The 21,396-nt window shown below is 43.4% G+C and overlaps 7 protein-coding genes across 7 annotated transcripts; 3 read left to right on the forward strand and 4 right to left on the reverse strand.

The window, feature by feature from the left end:
- Positions 1 to 95: 95 nt before the first annotated feature.
- Positions 96 to 2,438, forward strand: pars2 (prolyl-tRNA synthetase 2, mitochondrial). The gene is made up of 4 exons (XM_085928031.1): positions 96 to 385; positions 528 to 876; positions 1,058 to 1,303; positions 1,437 to 2,438. The coding sequence occupies exons 2-4, from the start codon at positions 535 to 537 to the stop codon at positions 2,316 to 2,318; spliced, it is 1,470 nt and encodes a 489-aa protein (XP_085784157.1). The 5' UTR covers positions 96 to 385; positions 528 to 534; the 3' UTR covers positions 2,319 to 2,438.
- Positions 2,439 to 2,616: 178 nt separating this feature from the next.
- Positions 2,617 to 6,361, forward strand: ttc4 (tetratricopeptide repeat domain 4). Its single transcript, XM_085928376.1, has 10 exons — positions 2,617 to 2,898; positions 3,214 to 3,331; positions 3,420 to 3,581; positions 3,673 to 3,750; positions 3,905 to 4,029; positions 4,096 to 4,182; positions 4,286 to 4,521; positions 4,600 to 4,684; positions 4,771 to 4,853; positions 5,862 to 6,361. The coding sequence occupies exons 1-10, from the start codon at positions 2,791 to 2,793 to the stop codon at positions 5,959 to 5,961; spliced, it is 1,182 nt and encodes a 393-aa protein (XP_085784502.1). The 5' UTR covers positions 2,617 to 2,790; the 3' UTR covers positions 5,962 to 6,361.
- On the reverse strand, positions 6,315 to 8,209 carry LOC147047668 (cornifelin homolog B-like). Its single transcript, XM_085928377.1, has 4 exons — positions 7,861 to 8,209; positions 7,276 to 7,359; positions 7,023 to 7,210; positions 6,315 to 6,947 (listed from the first exon to the last, which is right to left on the reverse strand). Exons 2-4 carry the CDS (start codon positions 7,343 to 7,345, stop codon positions 6,723 to 6,725), a joined length of 483 nt encoding a protein of 160 aa, XP_085784503.1. The 5' UTR covers positions 7,346 to 7,359; positions 7,861 to 8,209; the 3' UTR covers positions 6,315 to 6,722.
- Positions 8,210 to 8,349: 140 nt separating this feature from the next.
- On the reverse strand, positions 8,350 to 9,734 carry LOC147047669 (cornifelin homolog B-like). The gene is made up of 4 exons (XM_085928378.1): positions 9,582 to 9,734; positions 9,058 to 9,129; positions 8,788 to 8,975; positions 8,350 to 8,712 (listed from the first exon to the last, which is right to left on the reverse strand). The coding sequence occupies exons 2-4, from the start codon at positions 9,125 to 9,127 to the stop codon at positions 8,506 to 8,508; spliced, it is 465 nt and encodes a 154-aa protein (XP_085784504.1). The 5' UTR covers positions 9,128 to 9,129; positions 9,582 to 9,734; the 3' UTR covers positions 8,350 to 8,505.
- Positions 9,735 to 10,301: 567 nt separating this feature from the next.
- On the forward strand, positions 10,302 to 21,078 carry lurap1 (leucine rich adaptor protein 1). The gene is made up of 4 exons (XM_085927647.1): positions 10,302 to 11,742; positions 15,314 to 15,422; positions 16,713 to 17,163; positions 19,513 to 21,078. The coding sequence occupies exons 3-4, from the start codon at positions 16,954 to 16,956 to the stop codon at positions 20,296 to 20,298; spliced, it is 996 nt and encodes a 331-aa protein (XP_085783773.1). The 5' UTR covers positions 10,302 to 11,742; positions 15,314 to 15,422; positions 16,713 to 16,953; the 3' UTR covers positions 20,299 to 21,078.
- LOC147047671 (cornifelin homolog) lies at positions 10,845 to 12,274 on the reverse strand. Its single transcript, XM_085927648.1, has 4 exons — positions 12,129 to 12,274; positions 11,652 to 11,722; positions 11,256 to 11,443; positions 10,845 to 11,145 (listed from the first exon to the last, which is right to left on the reverse strand). The coding sequence occupies exons 2-4, from the start codon at positions 11,719 to 11,721 to the stop codon at positions 11,017 to 11,019; spliced, it is 387 nt and encodes a 128-aa protein (XP_085783774.1). The 5' UTR covers position 11,722; positions 12,129 to 12,274; the 3' UTR covers positions 10,845 to 11,016.
- On the reverse strand, positions 12,588 to 15,696 carry ttc22 (tetratricopeptide repeat domain 22). Its single transcript, XM_085927646.1, has 8 exons — positions 15,295 to 15,696; positions 14,241 to 14,541; positions 14,096 to 14,151; positions 13,911 to 14,026; positions 13,716 to 13,834; positions 13,488 to 13,649; positions 13,218 to 13,370; positions 12,588 to 13,124 (listed from the first exon to the last, which is right to left on the reverse strand). Exons 1-8 carry the CDS (start codon positions 15,555 to 15,557, stop codon positions 12,588 to 12,590), a joined length of 1,707 nt encoding a protein of 568 aa, XP_085783772.1. The 5' UTR covers positions 15,558 to 15,696.
- Positions 21,079 to 21,396: the final 318 nt, after the last annotated feature.

Raw genomic sequence — 21,396 nt, forward strand, 5'->3', positions numbered from 1 at the left:
GTAGGCGTGAAATTTAACAAAAAGAGATGCTGAGTTTTATTCTTCCAGGCCTGTACGCGGCAGTATAGTGCGAGGTTCTGCTTTATTCCTCCAGGCCTGTAGGTGGCAGTGTAGTGCGACGAGGCCAAATCTGCGGTCCGACTTGACAACATGGTTTTGAAAGCTTCATGTTTCTAAGGCTCATTAAACATCTCGACACGCTAGTGTATTAGGTTTCCTGTTTATTCGACGGACTGTAGCTTTTGCGCCTCTAATGGAAGTCTTGCTATCGTCATTTGGAGTGGTTCTTCGCTAAGTTGCGAGGTGAACTATTTAACCTCTGCTGGGTGAGCCAGTAAAGCTACAGCACCATCCAGGAAGTGAGAAGGACCTCTGTGGACGGAGGGTAATACTGATCATCGTTCACTTTTAGCACTTTTTATCTATTTTGATGATATTTTTGAGCCATTTGGTTGTCAACATTAGAGCTTGTACATGAATTCTGGCAATTATCAGAAAGATCTCATCATTGACTTTTTGTGAACTAGATCCATCATGGAACCTGTAACGCATCGAATTCGACACAAAGTCTTCTGGAACCTCCATAGAACAGGATTCCTTTGCCGCAGGAACCACTCGGCTTTTGCTGAGCCGAGCGCTCCTCCCGCATCAGCATCAGCATCATCCCCATCCCACGGCAGGCAAACGAAAGTCCCTCTCCTGGTCTCTCGTCTCTATCAGCCGTCAAACCTGCGTGACATGGGCCCTGACGGTCGAATGCATGGAGAAGTTACCTGTAAGAGCCAGCGGCTCATGCAGCAAGCAGGCCTCATTCATCCATTCAATCCAGGATGCTACTACTACCTTCCTGCCGCTGTGCGCTCCATGGAGAAACTGGTGAGGTGTACAGTATTTTAGCCATATTGCATAATAATCATTATGTACCGTATTACGGTATATTACTGATAATACGCTTCCTCAATACTGACAAATTGTTGTTTAGGCGGGTCAATTATGCTAAAACTTACCAGTACAATCTTTGAGGGAAAAAGAGGTGACACTTCGCAAATTATTCCAGGTGAAAGTGATCGACCAGGAGATGCAGCAGATAGGTGGGCAAAAGCTGGACATGCCCAGTTTGTGCTCGGCTGATCTGTGGAGAACCAGCGAGCGTTGGGACTTGATGGGAAAGGAGCTGTTCCGTCTGAAAGATCGCCATGGTGTCGACTACTGTTTGGGACCCACGCACGAAGAGGCCGTGACCAATCTGGTGGCTCACCAGACCACTCTGTCCTACAGACAGCTGCCTCTGCTCTTGTACCAGGTTAGTTTGGGGAGAAGAACACGGTTTAAGGTCCGTGGGTCAGCTGGAGCTGAACCCAACTGACTTGCCAACAGCAAAAGTCAATCCTAATAAATAGCACCTTTTTTTTTGTTGTACTCTTTGGCTTCAACAGATCACCCGCAAATTTCGAGATGAGCCAAAGCCGAGGTTTGGTCTCCTTCGAGGAAGAGAGTTCTACATGAAGGACATGTATTCTTTTGATGTGAGTGAGGAAGCCGCTTACGAGACCTACGAATCTGTGTGCCACGCGTACACTCGGATCTTCGGACGCCTGGGCCTGCGTTGCGTGCAAGTGCAGGCCGACACAGGGAAGATTGGTGGAAAAGTCTCCCATGAGTTCCAGCTCCCCGCGGACGTCGGTGAAGACCGGCTTCTGGTCTGCGGGAGCTGCTCCTTTTCTGCCAACGTAGAGACAATGGTGTCCGACAGAACTGAGTGCCCACAGTGCAAAAGCGGTACCCTTACAGAGTCCAAGGGCATCGAGGTGGGCCACACCTTTTACCTGGGCAAAAAATATTCCGACATGTTTAACGCCGCTTTCAGCAACGCCCAAAACAAGCCCAGCGTTGCGGAAATGGGCTGCTACGGTCTCGGAGTGACGCGCATTCTCGCCGCGGCCATCGAGGTGATGTCGACAGATGAAAATATCCGCTGGCCAGGTCTTCTAGCCCCTTACCAGGTTTGTGTGTTACCCCCCAAGAAGGGCAGTAAGGCAGCCGAGGCAGCCGCTATGGCTGAAGAGCTCGTTCACACATTAGGACAGACGTTGCCACATCTGAGAGGTGAGCTTGTTTTTGACGACCGCACCCAAATGACCATCGGCAAGAGGCTGAAGGATGCCAAGCGACTGGGCTACCCATATGTGGTTGTGGTTGGACAGGAGGCGCTAGAGGAAACACCCAGGTTTGAGGTGATCTGCCAGCACACTGATGAAACCTTGTCTTTAGATAAGGATGACTTATTCTGTCTTTTGGGAAAAGTGGAAGTCATGTGATTGAGATTTGTTCTGAGCTGTCTTTTGATGGCAATTTCATGAACTGCATAAAAGTGTGGAAAAGGAATAAAATCGTTATTTGTTTTTTTTCCACCATGTTTTGTGTGTGGGGAATATTGTATTGACAATTCGGTGAGATTTCTTTTGTTTCTCTAAACCTAGTCTATGAATGGATCACAAATTCACATATAAGCCCTCACCCTAATTAACAACACATTGGCTTCCCCATTGGAAAATTTGTGAATACGTTGTCTATTTAAATGACGCCTAATTACACTTGATAGAAGTGTGTGTTCGTGTTTATCTGGTCCGATAACGTTTCTGAGGCAGAACGTTTGGTTAATGGCTGTTTCCGCACGGATCCTTTGACCAGTCGGGCCACCGTCTCACGTGTAGTGTTCGGGTCTCTTTAAATTCTCGCTTATTTTGACGGTTCTGACTTGGGAAATAGGGTGTCAAAGACTGACCATTCATGGCCTCCCCCGCTAAACAAAATGACAGTGACGATGACGACGTCTTCGCGGAAGCGTTCAAGTGTCATAAATACAAAAATGCCTTCAATGAAGACAAATGGGAAGAGGTAAGAACATGCGCCATCCTGTGTTTGTAAACATGACCGACATTAGACTTTAAACGAGCAACAATGCGGTTTGGGGCAAGGATACGTAACAGCGAAACATGAGATCATGTTTGTAGATGTGTGACCCCGACATTGATAAGAATGCTGTATGCCATTCCATCACCTTGAATTTTTGAGTGACATGCACATTGATTCCTTCAAATATTTGAGCAACCAGCTGCATATATTACATATATTTGTAATTGCGGGTTCTGTTTACATCATCAACCATCGAACTGGAATTCCGCGCTTCACGATGCTGTGGTCTTTATTTAGGAGTTTGATAAAATACCCATGTTCATGAAAACGGTACCCGATGAGATCGACCCCAAAGACTATCCCGAGCTAGCTCATCTCCAAGCTATCATCCACGACGAAGACAGGACCCCAGAGGGTATGTTATCCTTTTGTTCATATGACCTGTAATATGGTAATGACATATGTGTCCAACATGAAGTGATACCCATTGTTTCATTCTCCAGAAAAAGCCCACAGTTTGAAGAATGAGGGCAATGAATTTTTCAAAGAAAAGAATTACCAAAAGGCCATAGTGGCATACACGGCAGCTTTAAAGAATAAATGCGGTGACCAAGATCTGGATACTGTTCTTCTCACCAACCGAGCCGCTGCACACTTTCATCTTGGTACAATATTCTCCTTTAGACACCAGAAAGCAATCAATTTCCTTTGAACTGATTTTGAGTATCCTTTTGGATGTGATCGGTTGACACGTAGGGAACTTGCGATATTCACTGAATGATGCTGCAGCCGCAAAGAAGATCAAACCGGACCATCTTAAAGCCTTGATTCGAGGTATGTAGTACACTAATTAGGTTGGTGATAGCCAACTTGCTTAAAATATCACGCCAAGGATAACTTGCACATTTTAATATAGTAAATATTGCAGTGATTGTTGTATCCTTACTAATTGGAGTAGTTTTACGGAGATGTCATTTTGTGTGTCCAGGTGCTCAGTGTTGCGTTGAGTTGCGGCAATTCTCGACAGCCATTCAGTGGTGTGAGGAGGCTCTTAAAGCTCATCCTACAGACAAGAGGTTGCTGGAGCTGAGAACAACTGCAGACAAACACAAAGTAGCATCAGTCTTTAAGTTACATTTGGGTAAATGTATGTAGTTCACGAGTTCTTCTTTACCACAGAGGTCAGCAGAAAGAGATGCGAGAAAGGCCAAGGTCAAAGAAAAAAAGTTGAACAATGAGAAAGAAGCTCTCATGGCGGCAATAAAGGTCATAAAAGACATATTAAGTGACAAGAAAGCTTCTGTCTTTGACTGAAGGAACCTTCAAACATATTCTTCAACCCGTGTGTCCCATTGTGTTTTTGTTGCAGGAACGAGGCGTCAAGCTCCTCAAGCCTGCTCAGTCGGGTTCAGAGGGCGAGAGCGACCACGACGAAGGGGCCTCGACTGAAATAGCCGAGCTGAGCTTGGATGGTCTCAGCTCTCGCAAGGCCACGGGCGCTCAGGTCTTCCTAGATGAGCAGCGCGTCCTGCATTGGCCTGTGATGTTCCTCTATCCGGAACATCAGCAGAGTGACTTCATCTCTGCTTTCTGCGAGAACAACAGGTAGACACCATGTCGACAAAAAAAAAAAAAAGACATTTTTATTTATGTTTCTATTTTGTGTTTTTTTTTTTGCACCAGCTTTTTAGATCACTTTGCTGTCATGTTTGGGGCTGAACTCCCACCTTGGGATGTGGACAGAAAGTATTACTTGCAAAACCTGCAGGTTTGTTTTCCAATTGTAAAAAAAAAACTAATTATTTTTGGTGTAACAAACACCATTTGCGTAACCAACTTCTCCTCCCTCTGTAGCTGTTCTTTGAGGATGAGGAGAGGGAGACGCTCTACAAAGTTGACCCAGAAACTTCACTTTTAAAAGTATTGCAACACAAAAGGTAATTATGTCCAAACACTTGAGAAATGTAGTACAACTTTTATGAGATAAGTCAGAAAAGTTCCAGGACTGAAATCCCAAATATGGTGAGTCACACAATCAACCAGCACACATACGAACACATTTGCTTGGGTTTTTATTGATTTCATTGAGTGAATTTGTTCTATTATAGGGCCTGAAACAGACAATCTGAAAACGTGTTCAATTGATGATACTATTGTAGCACTCATTGTAGTCCTTGCATTTGCATGGTTTACTATTGACATTTGACATGCTTAGCATCTATTTTACACAAAGTTTGTCATTTGCAAGGTGTGGCCATAATTCATTCCCAAACAAAACCTAGTTTACACGTGTGCGTGACTAAGACTCGTAGCAGGAAATAAATCCATAATTCCCATGCCGCAATTATAGTGTGTGTCATGTTTCACGCATGTGTAATGAGGCAAGGTTGTTTCATGTCTTGATAAATAGCATGAATTATTTGTCAACCCCGCATGACTCAGCTACCAAATTAGCGACACTTAGCCTGAGGTACTGCTACTGAAAACATTGTTTCTATTCTGCTCTCCGGTCCAACTTAAGCTGTCGACCGGGACTGCAATTGCTTCCGTGTTGAAAGTGTCTTTGAGAGTGACTGAACATAAATACTGCTATGAACAAAAATGAAATTAATCTAGTTCGCACCCATCAAGGATCTGCACTGATGCCTCATCTGTTTTTGACATTGTGCCAAAAGCATGGCTTGCCAAGGACGAGCATAACCAGAGGCTGAGCTGCATTGTTTAGTGCATAGTTCCTTTCCCATCCACAAAATATTTTGTTGGGGGAACTAGGTGTGGTAGAGGCGTGTCAATGATGAATATTGTGAAAATAATGAAAACAGAATTTTTTTTTTCATACTAGCAGTCCACAGCAGTTTAAAATGGCGATTTTCTGCCATCATTCTGACCGCGTGGGTAGACCTTACTTCCTTCAAGCCCTTGACCTCGCGCTCTCTGTTTTGCAGGTTTTTTGTCAAGGTTGGCACGCCCAGCTTCATCATTTTAGTTAATGGCTCCACATTCTGGAAACAATATTTAACAGGAAAGAAAATCTCGGGATTGTGAAAATGCAGCCCTTCGAAGTCCTCGCCAACCTTTTTGAAATTGAGTGAGCACTACATTGATAAAGATGTAAAGCTTTGATCAAATGATCTTTTCTATTCATATTGATCGTGTTTATGAATACTCATTAGCCTGATCAGGGAATGTTGATCTATATTTGTCAAGCACTTGGAGACGCATCTGTCATTAAGGGCTAGAGAAATAAACTTGACTTAATTTTAACCTGGTAAGAAACTGAGAAATCACGGAAATAACTTGTTTCATAACACAGTTTGACAGGCCTCATCAAAACACATTGAATAGCAATGTTTGAAAATCCCAGACCGTCCCCCCCCAAAAAAAGTCAGTTGTTCATTCATGGTATTGGTTATTGTTTAATAAAACTCCACAAGCCTTGTTTTAAGTATCTTTGTGAAATACTTTACGATTACCGGACATTTCTGAAAGCATTTTTAAATCCCTGGGAAATGAAAATGTTGCAGGCAACATCGAGTTGCGCAAGAAAGAAAATGTCCTTCATGCCAAACTAGTCATTGTTACACAGTAACCATACGAAATAAATAATGACAGACCTACCACAAAAGACAAATCACCAAATGTAAATAACAGAAAGTGATGAATAACAAAGTCATAGTTTGACTTTCAAACCAGTGCCCCTCCCATAGGTAAATTAAGAGCTGACCCGAGATGGTTATTCTTAAATAAGTGAGGAAGAAAACTAATGAATCAAGTAGCGGCTGACGCTAAAGGAAAACCAATCGGCCTCAGCTCTTCAGATGATACGACTCTGGGTGAGTGACGTAATAGGGGGGAGGAGATGCTGGGTTTTGCATGGTCATCATCATAGGAGCAGGCTGAGTGACCATAGTTTGGTTGATCACGTTAATGACGGTTGGAACTTGGCTTCGGTGTTTGAGCTCACGGTGCATCTGACACCAGCTGCACCACATGCAGAAGCAGGAAGCCACAATGTCCTTACAAAGGGAGCCCTGGGACAAAAATACACCATGCATTCAAGTTGGGGATGAATGGATGCAAATGGCGTCCGTCTTGATCTCCCTTACCTTGATACCATAGTTGCTTCGCATGCTTGCCCTCAGAGACAAAACAGCGGGGGGCACAAACAGAGGGATCTCGCAAATGACACACACGGCAGGGGCGAAGATGTCACACAAGGGCAGACATCGGTTCTCGCCGTATCTCCCTGCCACCGTGCAGGCCAAGCAGGGGCAACACCAGAAACCGTAGCAGCCTGAGCAAAAACCATATGAAGAAAAAGTATTGGCAGTCTGGTGCTGTTTTGTGTTTGGATCTTACATGTATTGGCATTTTCAAAGCAGTCCATCAGGTCAGTGTTCCACTCGGTGAGCTCTGGTTCCGATTCCATCTTCACTTACGCTCCTTGAGCACAAGGAGGAGAAAGCAAATGATTACGTATCGTCACTGTTATTGTAATTTATTTATTTTTGGGGTTTACTTATTTGCTTGTTTTTGTGGTGTCCACTGAAAGGTAGCAAAGTGTGAATTGAAGTGTTAAATGGTGTGTCAGTCTAGTGAATATGTCAAATATGTGTATGGTAATATTAGTCGTAGTAATGCACTTTGGAAATCGCAGGCTGCTTAATGAAAGCAAAGTATTACCGTCAGGTTTGAAAGTCTAATGCGCGTTATCCATCATTCCTTTTTGTTCATTTCCAAATAAGCTCATCTTTATTTATCCTGCCTTTTAAAATTAACCACTGCTACGTACCAAGTGCTGTACATAAAGTAAAAATTCCACAGTTAAAAACAATAAATATAAAACATAAAAAGAGTTGAAGCTCACGCTAAGACCAGAAAGAAAGGCAGAAGAATAGGAGGTGACAACCTATAGCTGAAAAATGTGTCATTTTACAATCTTACCTGATGAAGGTTGATGTGGCCTTGGTGCAGGTGCAGTGAATAAAGTTATGGAAGGAGTGTCACCTTGAGTAATATGGATCAGCTAACCTGAGAAATCCTGCCAAACTTGATTGCGAACAAGGAAACAAAATTCAAACTTGACAAATTAACACAGCAATTTTCAGTTGTCAGGGCGTTTGTGACTTAGGATCTACTTTTCAAGCAATCGACCAATTACGGTTTTTGTTTTACCTGTTCCAGCCTACAGTCATTAATCGCGCGACATTTTTTTTTTTTTTTGTCATATGGGGGTAGGGCAATTATAAATTCATTAAAAAAAAGTCAGGTTCTTAAAACTAGCATCATAGCCCTACGCCCATTCAACCTTGCGCAATGAACACTTAAATTCTGCTCATTTATCTTTGGAATATTTTTAGGGTCATCATAATCATGATAAAAAAAAAACAATTAATTGCTAAAGTAATTTAAGATTCCTTTTAACACCTCAGATGAACAAGCAGGAGAACAATTGGTGTTTATTCTTATGAATGGTGACAAATCACTTGTATAAATCATCGCTTGTCTGTTCCATCACAAATATGAAACATAACATCTCTTAACAAATGTCTCATTCAGTCAGGATCAAATGATCAAAAACATGGCGTCTTATTTTTGAGTGACGTATTGATAAGAAGGAGGAGGTGCTGGATTTTGGATGGTCATTATCATAGGAGCAGGCTGAGAGACCACAGTTTGGTTGACCACGTTAATGACGGTTGGAACTTGGCTTCGGTGTTTGAGCTCACGGTGCATCTGACACCAGCTGCACCACATGCAGAAGCAGGAAGCCACAATGTCCTTACAAAGGGAGCCCTGGGACAAAAATACACCATGCATTCAAGTTGGGGATGAATGGACGCAAATGGCGTCCGTCTTGATCTCCCTTACCTTGATACCATATTTGCTTCGCATGCTTGCCCTCAGAGACAAAACAGCGGGGGGCACACACAGAGGGATCTCGCAAATGACACACACGGCAGGGGCGCAGATGTCACACAAGGGCAGACATCGGTTCTCGCCGTATCTCCCTGCCACCGTGCAGGCCATGCAGGGGCAACACCAGAAACCGTAGCAGCCTGAGCAAAAACAAAAGGGAAAATATCAGCAATGGAAAATCCGTCTGCGCTCTGACGCTACGAAGACGCTTGTATATCTTACAAGTACTGGCATTTTCAAAGCAGTCCATGAGTTCACTGTTCCACTCTGTGAGAGCTGGTTGGGTTGACATGGCTACATTTATTGGGCAAGCAAAAAAGGCACATTACTGTATGCCATTCACAAGTGTGGTTCAAAACGCCCAAAAACAGGAATAAAAAGGAATAAAGTCAAACATAAATAATACAATATAAAAAGAAAGCAAGGGGAAAAATATTCCATTTAAAATGATATACATTTTAGTCTGGTCTTATTTTTCTATTGTCCCAAGTAAAAGGCTTTAAAAGTGACTTTTTGCATTAAATTGTCAACATTGAAGGAAATCTCATTTTTTTCATTCACCTGATATGTAATCCACTTTATAGAGGGAAGGAAGGCTCCTCGAGAATGAAATCAATTTGAATTGTGTAACACTCCAAATTCCAAATATAATGCACATTTAATCTACCCATGTGCTTTTTTTTTCTATTAGTGCAGCGTCCCAAATTCATGTCGTACAAAGTATTGTCTTAATTGAGCAATCTTACCTGAGATGGTTGATGTGGTCTTGGCCTACTTGCGGTAAAATGAAGTGAGTGACAAAAGCGTCACCCAGAGTGAGATAAAATTAGGAAATTGAAAAATGCTGCCAAACTTGAATGCCCAGGGGGAAACGAAAGGAAAACAACAGAGGTATCATACATTTCTGAGTCTGATTAAAAAAAAAAAATGTGTTACTGTAGCTGCCGACTTTGCCTCAATAGTCTGTTCATGCAGTTTCACAGAACACCAGCGATAAAGTGCTGATTGGCTATTTAGTGACCAAAAAAAAAGGATGTAAATGCTGCAAACTATGCAAATCCCCAAAATATACAGTAACACTATACTCCTGCAAATTAGTCCGAAAATGAGAGCCAGTTTTTGTGCTACTTATCAGAGAGATGGCTTGAGTTTTTAATTGTGCAATTCTTCCTTCGAATTGATTTTTTCTATTAACTCTTTTGTAGTTGCAGTGAATGACTTCCTCTGCGGTGGAAAACATTCCATCCACACTCCAACTGGTGTCTAACCACATCTGAACAATGAGAATAAGACTAGCTCAAATAAGTAACAGCGTTGTCTTCAAAATATCTGAAAGCTGCTTACTGATAAGTGAAACTGTGCTGCGTATCGTTTACCAGGAATAGGAACTGATCATTTGATCAGTTATCTAACATCTGTTCAACTTCTCTATTGTCCTCAAAATATATCCAGTCAGTAAGAATTCAGTCATTTTCGATATTTAAAAACAGGATTGTGTGCTTTCAAATGACTCAGTAATGACAAAATCCACAGAAAGAAATGCATTCCCAATTCTTATTAGCCTATAAACAATTGCATGCCTGCGTACATGCGTGGCTTGACCTCATCAACGCGCTTTTAACCTGCTTTGTGGCACGATCGGCGAGTTCACATTAGATTCAGATGATGGATAGAATTGGCAATTGTTGTTATTGATTGGTTGAAGTCTCATAGTTTATAAGTCAAGTATTCAGAATATATAATTATATTTGAGGGGAGAGCAAGACATTAAAAAGTGGAGCGGAGGAGAGAGGCTTGAGATAATAAAAATACTTTGGGGGATTTTGGTTGAGGGGGCACACCATTTATTTGAGGGGGGCCACGCCCTCCTTTGCCCCTGTCTAGCCCGCCTCTGATTCCGACACCTAAAATGCAAGGGCATATTTCACTTGCAGCTTATATCCACTAGAGGGCAGCATGTATCCAAGGAATGACCTAAAGCAAATCAAACTACAGACATAATGTTGGGTTCAATCTTAATTTTTATTGTGTTTGGAAGTGGTCTGTTGCATGCCAGTAAAAATGGTCAACTGAAAACAATATTAAAAATATACATTGACGACCCATAATGCTCATCTGTATAGCTGACACATAAAAAAACAAAACACACACAGCCTCCATTTGGTTGGGTGCAAGACTGCATCAGAGGGGTGCAGGCTGCATATTGACGACGGTGGGGTTTTTCTTGCGAAACTTCAGTTCACGGTGCATTTGACACCAGGTGCACCACATGCAGAAACACGACGACAAGATGTCGTTACACATTGAACCCTGTCAACAAAAAGGCATCTTATTTACATTGCATTTGATATTCGTTGTTGTTGTTGTTGTTTTTGAAAGATCTCCTTTGATACTTCTGCAATTTTAACAACCATAGTTACCTTGACACCGTATCTATTGCGAATGCCCACCCTGAGGGCCAAAGCTGCAGGGGGTGCAAACAGAGGGATCCCAAAAGCCGTCAAGACGGCCGGGCTGAGCATGTCGCACAACGGGAGACATCGGTTCTCTCCAAATGTTCCCGCGACTGAACAGGCCAGGCAAGGGCAGCAAAAGAATCCATAGCAGCCTGAAAAGTTGAGATTTGGATCATTGATATGATTGTCTGGCTTGTGTTGACAAAACACATGGTGTGCAGGCAGTAAAAAAAAAAAAAAATCAACATTAACCGTGTGGTGACATAAGCAGTCACACCCAAGCACAAAGGAAGTGCCTCCTTTCTGGTGAACACTTGCCCGGCCGGGTTTGCTATTATTAAAGCAAGAAACAAATCTTACATGAGCCTTTGTCTTGGCAGCAATCAAGAAGGCCACTGTCCCATTCGGTCAATTTCTGCTTTGGAGACATGCTGAAGGATCAAGACAATTGGTAAATAAAAAAAAAAAATCAAGTTGTACACCAGGTTAGAATTCAGCCAAGTGCTGTACATGGCATGCTGAGATTCAAGCTTCTAAATCCAAAAAGTGTTTTTATGTTTTTGTAGTGTAAATCGACTTCAATGAAGACAAGTTAAACATGAGACTTTTTACTGTCACCACCTTGCAATTCCTCGGCTGTAAAAATGTTGCTTTGACAAGCATATTTTCAAGACGAGATTCACAAATGCTTATGCCAAATATTACTTTCGCCATTATGCAGTTTCAAAACATTGCTAGTTGAAAACAATTTAGTTCAACTGTCTTGTGTATTTACAAATACAATAGGACCTTGCATCATCTGAATTCAAATGACTTGTAATCAGAAATATTTCTTACCTTGATGTTGCGTCTTATCACAGGTGAAGAAAGCAAGAAAAGACTGACAGTGTGAGACTCTTGTCCAATAAAACACTTTGCTGAGCTGAGCAATGCAGCAGAACCTGAATACATAACAGCATAGCAGCAATGTGCATTTTGACAAGTAGCCATTATTTTGTCACACAGGTGTGTCTCAAGTCTGTCTTGAAAAACTTTTCAGCTTACTTTACAAGTTACTCAGCTGGCTACGAATTCATAATATGAATTGTCTTCACAACATGCAAAGATTGGTGGATCGCACTAAATGCAGAAAATGTATGATTCTATTTATGTTTCTTCTATTTTTAATGATATTAGTCATGGTAAGTTCACAGTGTAAATATGATGTCGAAGTGGAGCTTCATTTCAGTACAGCCTTGCTTAATATGTCATGTGAAATGCAGTTTTTCAAGTAGCTTTGGTCATTTTTTCGGCGCTTCACGCAAAAGACAAAGATCTGGCAAGCGTTCTTTTCTTGTCCATTTGTCTCTGCGCCACAGTCTGCAGTAGCCTTCTGACCAGCTGCGTTCGTCCCGTCCTGATGAGAGCTCGAGACAGCTCCGTGACCTCCGGAGTGTTTGTCCGGTACAGGCACCTGAGCTCGGCCTTCACCGTGTCCTCGGAGTACTTCTCCTCAGCCCTCTGCAAGCACTGCTCCATCTGGGTGATAACGTGGTTGACCTCCGGCCCTCCCTGAATGAACACGGCCAGCAAGGCCTGGAGGAGGCAGCGCAAGGCCGCGGTGTCGCTACTTGACGCTCTTTCTAAGTCCAGAGCGCATTTGAAACAGTCTGCGGCGTTTTGTTCCTCGCCTTTCAGCAGGAGGCAGCGTCCTTTGAGCAAGTGCAGATCAGGCAAGCTATCTCCCGATTCGTAGAGTCGGGCCTGGGACAGACTCACCAAGGCGTTATTTATCGCCCCCTCGTCCACTAAGAGGCTCTCCTGCAGTGCATCTACACCCATGTAGTAATACACCTAACGGAGAAGATACGATTGTAATCTTGAACTCTTTGTATGCCAAGAATTGACATTCTACTCAACTTGTTTTTATTGGATGAAGAGGCTTACCTGTGCCATCTCCAGGTGAGTCCTCAAGCAAGGACACACAGCCAAGACTTTCTCCAGGTTTTTCTGGGCCTCGCTTAGCATTTGTCTGTCTGGGACACCGCCTTCCCCACTTTTGGCCTTTTCTAGGTCTCGGACGTAAAGCGTTGTGTTGATCTAGTCAATGAATCGCAATTGGTTGTTATAATTTCGTGAAGACGTCAGCAAGGAATTGTTGTTGGCTAGGGAAGAGCACAGAATTGTTGTCATTGTGCCAGTGTGGTTGTGTGGTACCTTGGCAAGGGTGCAGTACGCCTGCCAATTGAGCTCCGGGTCAGGCAGCACATTGAGAGCCATGTTGCAGATCCCTGTGGCCATCTCATGCTTGCCCAGCAGAAAGAACAGCTTGGCCAGGAGGTTAAGGATGAACGCGTCATCATTCGCCAACTTTATAGCCTGCAAAACCAATGATAGACATCATTCAAGTTTTTGGCCTTAGTGGAGCGGAACTAACTTACGTACATTTCCATAGCAGGACAAGGGATCGGTAGCTGAGTAGCCGCAATTGTGTATGGACATGGGCACTGTGGTGAACTCATCCTGTCTCTCCAGCATGATGCCAACGTAACACCAGGAAAGAGCTAGAAAGGACAAATGGCCATATGATAGGTTACAATGTGATACGATGCGATAACCGCACCAAATAAAGGTCTTTACCTTTTTGTTGTGTTTTCTCTGATTCAAGTGTTTCCGTGAGAAGCCTTAAGGCCTTATTATATTGAGAGAGTCTGGAATACTTGGCGTCCTCTTTGGTCTTTACGATGTCATCTAGTCTGCAGGGAAGAGAGACAAAGAAATGAGAATTGTGTCAGCACATTTCGGTGAGTTATTTTGTTTCGTACCTGATATAAATGGTCGCCATCTTAAAGTACCAGCTTCGTTTTTCTTCCACTGGTATCTGAAAAACTTGATTAATTATTGATCAAGAGTGCAATGTATGCGCTGCAAAATGCTCTTTTGGCATTCATTCATATGTTTCCAGCTCACCAGGTGGCCGCCGTAGTCCAGAGCTTTGTTAAAGAGCATCAGGGCAGCAGTCAGTTTGTCCCTCAAGTCATCTTCTTTTTCCAGCTCCACATCATAGGGGTAAACATAGGCCTGCTCTGCCAGGCAGCGGGCCGCCATTTGCCTTGTGTCTTCCTTGCTGGGCTCTTGGCCGTCTAAGCCCATCAGTTGGGACACTTTCTCCACACATTCCCCAGAATCCAGCTCTCTTCCCAGCTTGTCGTACACGTGGCCAAGGTTGGCCCAAGCGTTGAGGTTCCCCGGATCTTCTTTACAAATGCCTCTGGGAGATGGAAGAATAGGAATATTTCCAAATATTACAGGAGTTTTGAGAATGCAAATAAACAAGTGCGTAGAGGCCGTATTTGGCCCACGCACCATACTTTGCCCACTTCTGCTTTAGAGACAAATTGATTGTAGCTTTTTTTTTTTTTACCCAACCTTTTGCCACTTCGTATATTTATAATAATGACGTCCAACTAGTTGAACTGCTATACATGTAGACTAAATGTAAACAGACTACACCCTAAAGTACATTTTGTAAGTCTAGTCTAGGACTTGAACCCTATCTGGATAAGTAGGAGAAGCACTTGATAAAACAACAAATACCTTCAATTGACGTGTCACTAACCCAACACCTTGCCTTGGATACCATGCCATTAAAACTTGAATGACCAAACATGACCACTTATAATCCGTGCAATTTAAGGAAGCACATTCTTCATTTGACCTTAAGCAATGCATTCTCTAATAGATATCATATTCTCGATTTGGATTAGCAAGATCGCATCGGTCTTGATGTCCCAAAACGCGGAGAACACTAATTCCAAATGTGTAATTGCAGTCAGAGTGATTTGTCATCATACAATATTGTTTCCGATCATTAAATGTACTAGAAGGTTGAAAAGAAAACTTGAAGAAAAACGACTCAAACCAATTCACTTTAAGAATCATGTTGGCCATGATCCAATGGCTGTATTTGAAAGATGTGAGCGAATCAAAATTTGAAATTTTTCAAAAATGTGCACATTATCACCTGAAGGTTTCCTCTGCAGTTTGGAGGTGGTCCAGATGAAAAGCCAGTAGTCCGAGGAGATTGCGAACAGCATACTGTAAATATCCAGATTCAGCCTCCAGCTCCCCCTTCAGACTCTCCTGTTTCAGGTAAGTGTCTCTGTGTCTCAGTTTCAAAGGTCCAACGGGATCACAGTTGAGGTTTAGGTCCAAATGGAAGTGACCAGGAATGTAATCCATGTCCTCCATCAAGGACTCAATGTCCTTTGTTTTGTCTGCTTCCATGACCGCCCTCCTCCTCCTTTCTCCTACCACCCTACATAAGTTTTGTTACAAAACATGAAAAGCTGCGGTTGGATGGATTAAAATACTGCATGCGTTGACACTGAATAGTGCAAAGGTAATCCTGCTCAGTCTGCTGCTCCTCCTGTTGCAGACAGGTTGAACAGGTTGGACTTGGGAGTGACCACGAAGCCCAGAAAGGAAAGTCACGTTTATCAAACACCAGCTTCCTTTTCACAACGTACGTCTATGTGACTGCTCCAATGAAAGTGCCAATTGATTAGTCATTTCTCATTAGCACCATGACAATAGGTTTATTCTGACAGGGATCCTGATTAGGTGACACTTGGGGTTTATTTGTTGCACCAGTGAAGGTTATTTTTTTTTTTTTAGAAGTTGGCTTGTTATTTATTTCTTGCACCAGTGAAGTATTATTCTGACAGTACGCCGAGGTTGCGTAATGTGTGTTTCTAAGCACAGGTATGTGTGGGCAGTACACGCCGGTGTTCAAAATAAACTGGCTTCCCATAGTGGTCATCATGGTAACCAGAACGATTGCATGAAAAAAATATTCAGGAGAACAAATTTTCATTGACAATCTTTGCCTTGAATAGTACGTAAATCAATATCTATTCAATTGTTTCATCCATCTTATCAACACATCTCAACAATGACATGAATACAGTTTAACCTTGATTTATTAGGATTATTCCCAATCTTAAAATTCTTTTCAGGGTTATTGAATCTTATTTTAATTCGTATCAAAATGACCACTTATACGGATATATAAAGTAAATGTAATCGAAGTTAATATTATTGTTACAATTAGAATGAAGAAAAGTTGACATTTTTTGACCAAAAAACGAGGGCAGAATCTCAATGGAAAAATCATCCTTAAAAGTTTTCTTGCTTCTCTTATGAAAAAAAAAAAACATATATATTATAATAAATGTGGGTTTGCCTTTGTAACTCATAGTTATTTTATTTCGGTCGTTTTACAACGTGTTCCTTATATTGTTCAATTTTGAAAAGCCTTACCGGAACTAAAGTGATGTCATCCCTGATGACTTTGACAGTCTGTGCTGCGCTCCGCTGCGCTGCGCTGCAGAGCGGACGCCTTCTCAGCTACTCTGCGGTGCGACTGCTGTCATCATGCAGGTGGAATGTGCGCAATTTAGCAGCTGCTAAGGGGGCTTCCAGCCGGGACGGGAGCCTGCCTGCTGCCTGCTGCCACACGCGGGATATCCCGTCCGTCCGACGTGGCTGAGATGAACCTGCGCAGAGTTTCTTTTTCTACGTTGGCGCAGTCCACCTCAGCTGGACTCGCATGTGATGATGTACTGCGGGAAGTCGCTCTTCTAACAACAGGAGTCTAGCAATTCTTCTCAACCAGCGCTCCATGACCATGATGGATGACGGAACTTCTTGTGAGAACGCTCCGGACCTAAGAGACATCGAGGCGAAAATCGGCCGCAAGACCCCCGAGGGTTTGCTCAGGTGGATGCGGGATGAGGGAGAAGACAAACTGGCCCCCGCCGCGCAGGAAACCACGAAGCACACTGGCAAGAAAAGCCTCGATGAAAAGATAACCAAATTGAAGACTGAGATGGTGAGTTGGATGTTGCAGCATGGCTCATGCACAATATTCCGACTCTTGTGCTAGTTTAGATGAGGAAAAGGACAAATGGCTTTTTGAGCTCCAGCAAGAGTAAACAACCGGATGAATGAATTGATCATGTGGCACGTAGCGCGCTACTCCTTCTTGCTGAGAAATCATGGAGCATATGATTTTCTTTGCCCATACTTGCATCCAAAGTGATAAGTGCACTCTTGCGTGATGAGACATTCAACCTCCTCTCCATCTCGTGAGAGACTAACCTTGTCAAAATAATCACAGAGAAATAAAATATCAGTCGATGTACATTTTGTGTACAAAGATTTCTGCTAAAAAGCTCTATCAATGAATGAGTCTACCATCTGTCCCTATGTGGATATTGATTGGCAAAGGGCTTCCTCCCAATCTGTTATCTTAAATTCTCGATCTGTTTTATCCAGTATTGATGTGTTTGGATGATTCTCGAGAGAACGGGAAAAAACCTCAGTTCTGCTTCACCAATCAATCATTGACTGGAAAAGCACCATTTGTTTGTTACATCAAAATGTGCTGAGTTGTGCAGATATGGCCAAGAGCTTTTATGAGCTTGAAAATGTCTCTCATGGTGAATGCAAGGATGTCAAGAGTCTGCCTGGCTTGGCTTGGCTTGGCAAGGTGAAACCACACCTGGGGGGGACTTGTGCAGAAAGAGATGGGGGTGGGCAAGCGAGTGAGTGGCTGCTGTATTATTGAAAGCCCGGCCGACGCTGTGTCTGCTTTTTCTACTCGCAGTGATTCAGCACTTAGAAGGTGATAGGCGGAAGCATTTGTGTCATTTATCAGATCAGGCATTAGCATTTTGAAGGTGTCGCTTTAACAACTACGTCACAGGTGTCCAACTCAAGGCCCGGGGGCCGGATCCGGTCCGCCACATCATTTGATGTGGCTCGCAAAGGCAACTTGTGTGTCAACTCAATGTTTCGTGTTCAAATACAAAAATTGCTAATCATCTTCCAGTGGGATATTGCATTTTTTTAACCCCACTTTGAAAATAAATGATAAAATGGTTACTTTTTTTATTCTCGGTTCTGTTGTGTGTATGTGATCATATAAGATAGTCACACGAGGGAAACCATAATCACGATGTGGCCCGCAACAACAACAACAAAAAACGAGTTTGACACCCCTACATTATGTCATTTGGTTTGTTTGGTATATTATTCAAGGAAAGGTCTCGTCATAAACAGTGTTGCAGGTAATACTTGTTAGTGTTTGAAATAAATGGCATACCCTGCTCCTATAAGCTAGGTTTGTCATTTATAGTTCAAACATGAATGAGTATCGCGTGCTGTTTCCTTCCCTGGGCAAAACTTTATTGCATGTCTTTGCTCCCAGGCTTGATTTTCCAGCCACAAGTTGATTCGCACTGCTCGCAGCATGCGCATGTGCCGGTTGGCTAACATGAAGCTTGCTATGCTGATTTGAAAAAAAAAAAAGCCACAGTATCCATTTTTAAAGATGAGAAAAATCTTTCATAATGAGATATTTATAGATTTGAAAAAAAGTTATTCCTCCCTCAGCAATATTGTCTAATAAAATCAACCAAGCCTGTCCTTTCTCTGGAGATCTCCAAGGAGAGAAACCACCAACGTTCCAAACGCCATCGAAACCACAATTTCTTTTGCCGCGAGTTGAACTGAGAAAAAAAGAAAAATCAGAACGTGTCCAAAGAAAACTGCACTCAAGCAGATGTCCAACAATATATCCATCAGTAGAAATGGCAGCGCAAACTATCTTTGGAACGTTTCTTCTCCAGCCACAAGCTTTGACTACTATTGCTTGGGCCTTTTTTGCTGAGGTTGAAAACTGAAATGTTTTTGGCACGAAACCAAGACCATTCCACATTTTCCAGCCATCGCGCTCATCAACCTTTGGTGCTATTTGACTTTTTCCAAAGAAAAATGCTCTTCCATTTGAGAACCAGGAAGCTTCACTCCATCACGAAGCATCAATGTGCAAGATGATTCACTCTTTGCTTTGTTAGCGTTGTGCTAGCTCAGCGCTGACGAGGCCTGAGGAACCTTTACTGCCACCCCTCTCTCATTAGGCCTTGAGTGTCTGCCAGTTGGAAGCGCTCACAAAATGCAGCACCAATTAAGACTCCTTTTGGCTCGGGTGGAGTGAAGCCATGTTTCATCTTTTTTTTCGATACAAGCTCAAACAGGTCAGGGAAATATTGCAGCTACATTTGGCTTTTTAAAGAGCAGACATTCTCACATTTTGAGTCTCACAGCCTATTTATTCTCTTGTGTTGTTGAGCTTCCGAAAAGACAAAAGCTATTTCCGTTTCTTCTGTCTCCACAGGCACACTTGCGCTCGGTGGACATTAAGATCCTACAGCAGTTGCTGGCGCTCCACGAGGGCATCGAGGCGGTCAAATGGTTACTGGAAGAGCGCGGCACGCTCACCAGCCGATGCAGCAGCCTGACCAGCAGCCAGTACAGTCTGGGCGAGGGTCCCGACACCTCCTGGAGAGGCTCCTGGAGCAGCCTTCACGACTCCAACGACAAGCTGGACAACATTTCCATCGGCAGTTACCTGGACACCCTGGCGGACGATATGGACGAATACTGTCCCTCCAGCTCAGAGTCGGTCATCTGCGCTTCCACGCCGCAGATCTCCGAGGCTCCTGCGGGGGGCCGGACAGCGGAGGTCTCCTCAGCCGCCGTCTCTGCTACTGCGACTGGACAGAAGCTTACAGAGACTGGCAATGGAGCTCCGATCGACATTCACTCCCGATCAAATGAGAACGTTATCAGTGATGTCAATGGGAATGGGATAGCCGGAGGTGAAAGCGGAAAGATATTAGTTCCAAACGACGCTCCGGAAGCCAAGCGAGATGCTTTGGTTTGCACCAAGGTGGCGGAGGCAGGCTCGGTTTCTACCTTGAGCCCGAGCAATAAGGCCAACGGGAACGTGGAGAAGACGACAACGGCCACCGGCGGCCGCGCTCGGATCGGCCTCAAACAGAAGCCTTACCAAAATGGAAAGGTTGACTTGGATCCTTGCAAAGGAAAGGGCAAATTGCATCTGGAGTATGATGCTCACTGGCGCTGGGTGCAGTCACAAGAAGATGTGACCTTTTTGTGAAACTACTGAGCGATGTCTCCAAAGGGGCTGCTTTGGCTGCAATCAGGAAAGAGAGCTCCTTTTCATTTCCAACGCTATCAGTCGTGTGCAGTCGTGTTTTCTCAGGCTACCTTTTCGCTTCTATTTGGATTTCCCTGAAACTCCCCAAAACAGACAAAACCATTTTTCTCCTGGCTATAAGTCTTTCGATATTGTGATCTTTCGAGGTTGTCTCTATCAAGAATCTAAACCATGTCAGTGTAGTAGAGCCAAGCAATTGACTACGTTAGGATCCCGTTACGTTGGGGTCCCCCTATTTTCAGTGGGTACGTATGCTATCAATTGTACGCTAATCCAATGAATACGTGCAAACTCACTAATATGAGCGTTCTGATCTGTCAGCATGATTGTCTCAAACAACCGGCGCTAAATGTCCAGGGCGTTCCCCTCATTCTACACATTATGCAAATCGGTGTCTTCTACTGTACGTGGAGCCTCAATGCTTAACTTACCATGATGTCAAAGTCCTTTCCGTGGCTAGTTGTAGGTACATTTGGAATATGCCTTCTCTGTCAGACCTAAAATGTTGCAAGCAGGTTTGTGCCTGATTGGTGGAAACCTTAAATATGATGTACTACATGCTTGTTCCTTCCTTCCCTCCCTCCTTCCCTCCCTCAAGATGGATGCACTATTTTTGTGGTATCGGGTTATCAATGTATTTTGCCTGCTCCTGCCTTCTGCTTGCAGACTGAGATGAGCGTTTTGATTGGACAGGTGAATGCATGACTTTCAAAATAAAACTCTGTGAACATTCTGATCAATAAAGCCTTTTTTTTTTTTCTTTTTTGTAAACAGCAGGGAGAGCTGAGTAGTCTTCCAGACAGAACCACGTTCCATTCACGCTGTGGGGGCGGAGTCGCTGGTTAGCCTCAAGATTGTAGACCGTAAATTTTATTGTCAAAATTGGCGCATTGTCATGATGGAATCTTGTACTGTGAACTTGCTTGCTCCATTTGGTGGAGAGTCGACACGACGTCATCAGATCCCTCCTTCCTCTTTTAACATATGTGCTGGCTAGAAAGTAAGAGCCAGCGCATGCCAAAGAGACTGTCTGCTCCA

This window comes from Syngnathus leptorhynchus, chromosome 13 (genome assembly GCF_054491065.1).
Source record: "Syngnathus leptorhynchus isolate UIUO chromosome 13, UIUO_Slep, whole genome shotgun sequence".
In the NCBI taxonomy this organism is placed as follows: Eukaryota; Metazoa; Chordata; class Actinopteri; order Syngnathiformes; family Syngnathidae; genus Syngnathus; species Syngnathus leptorhynchus.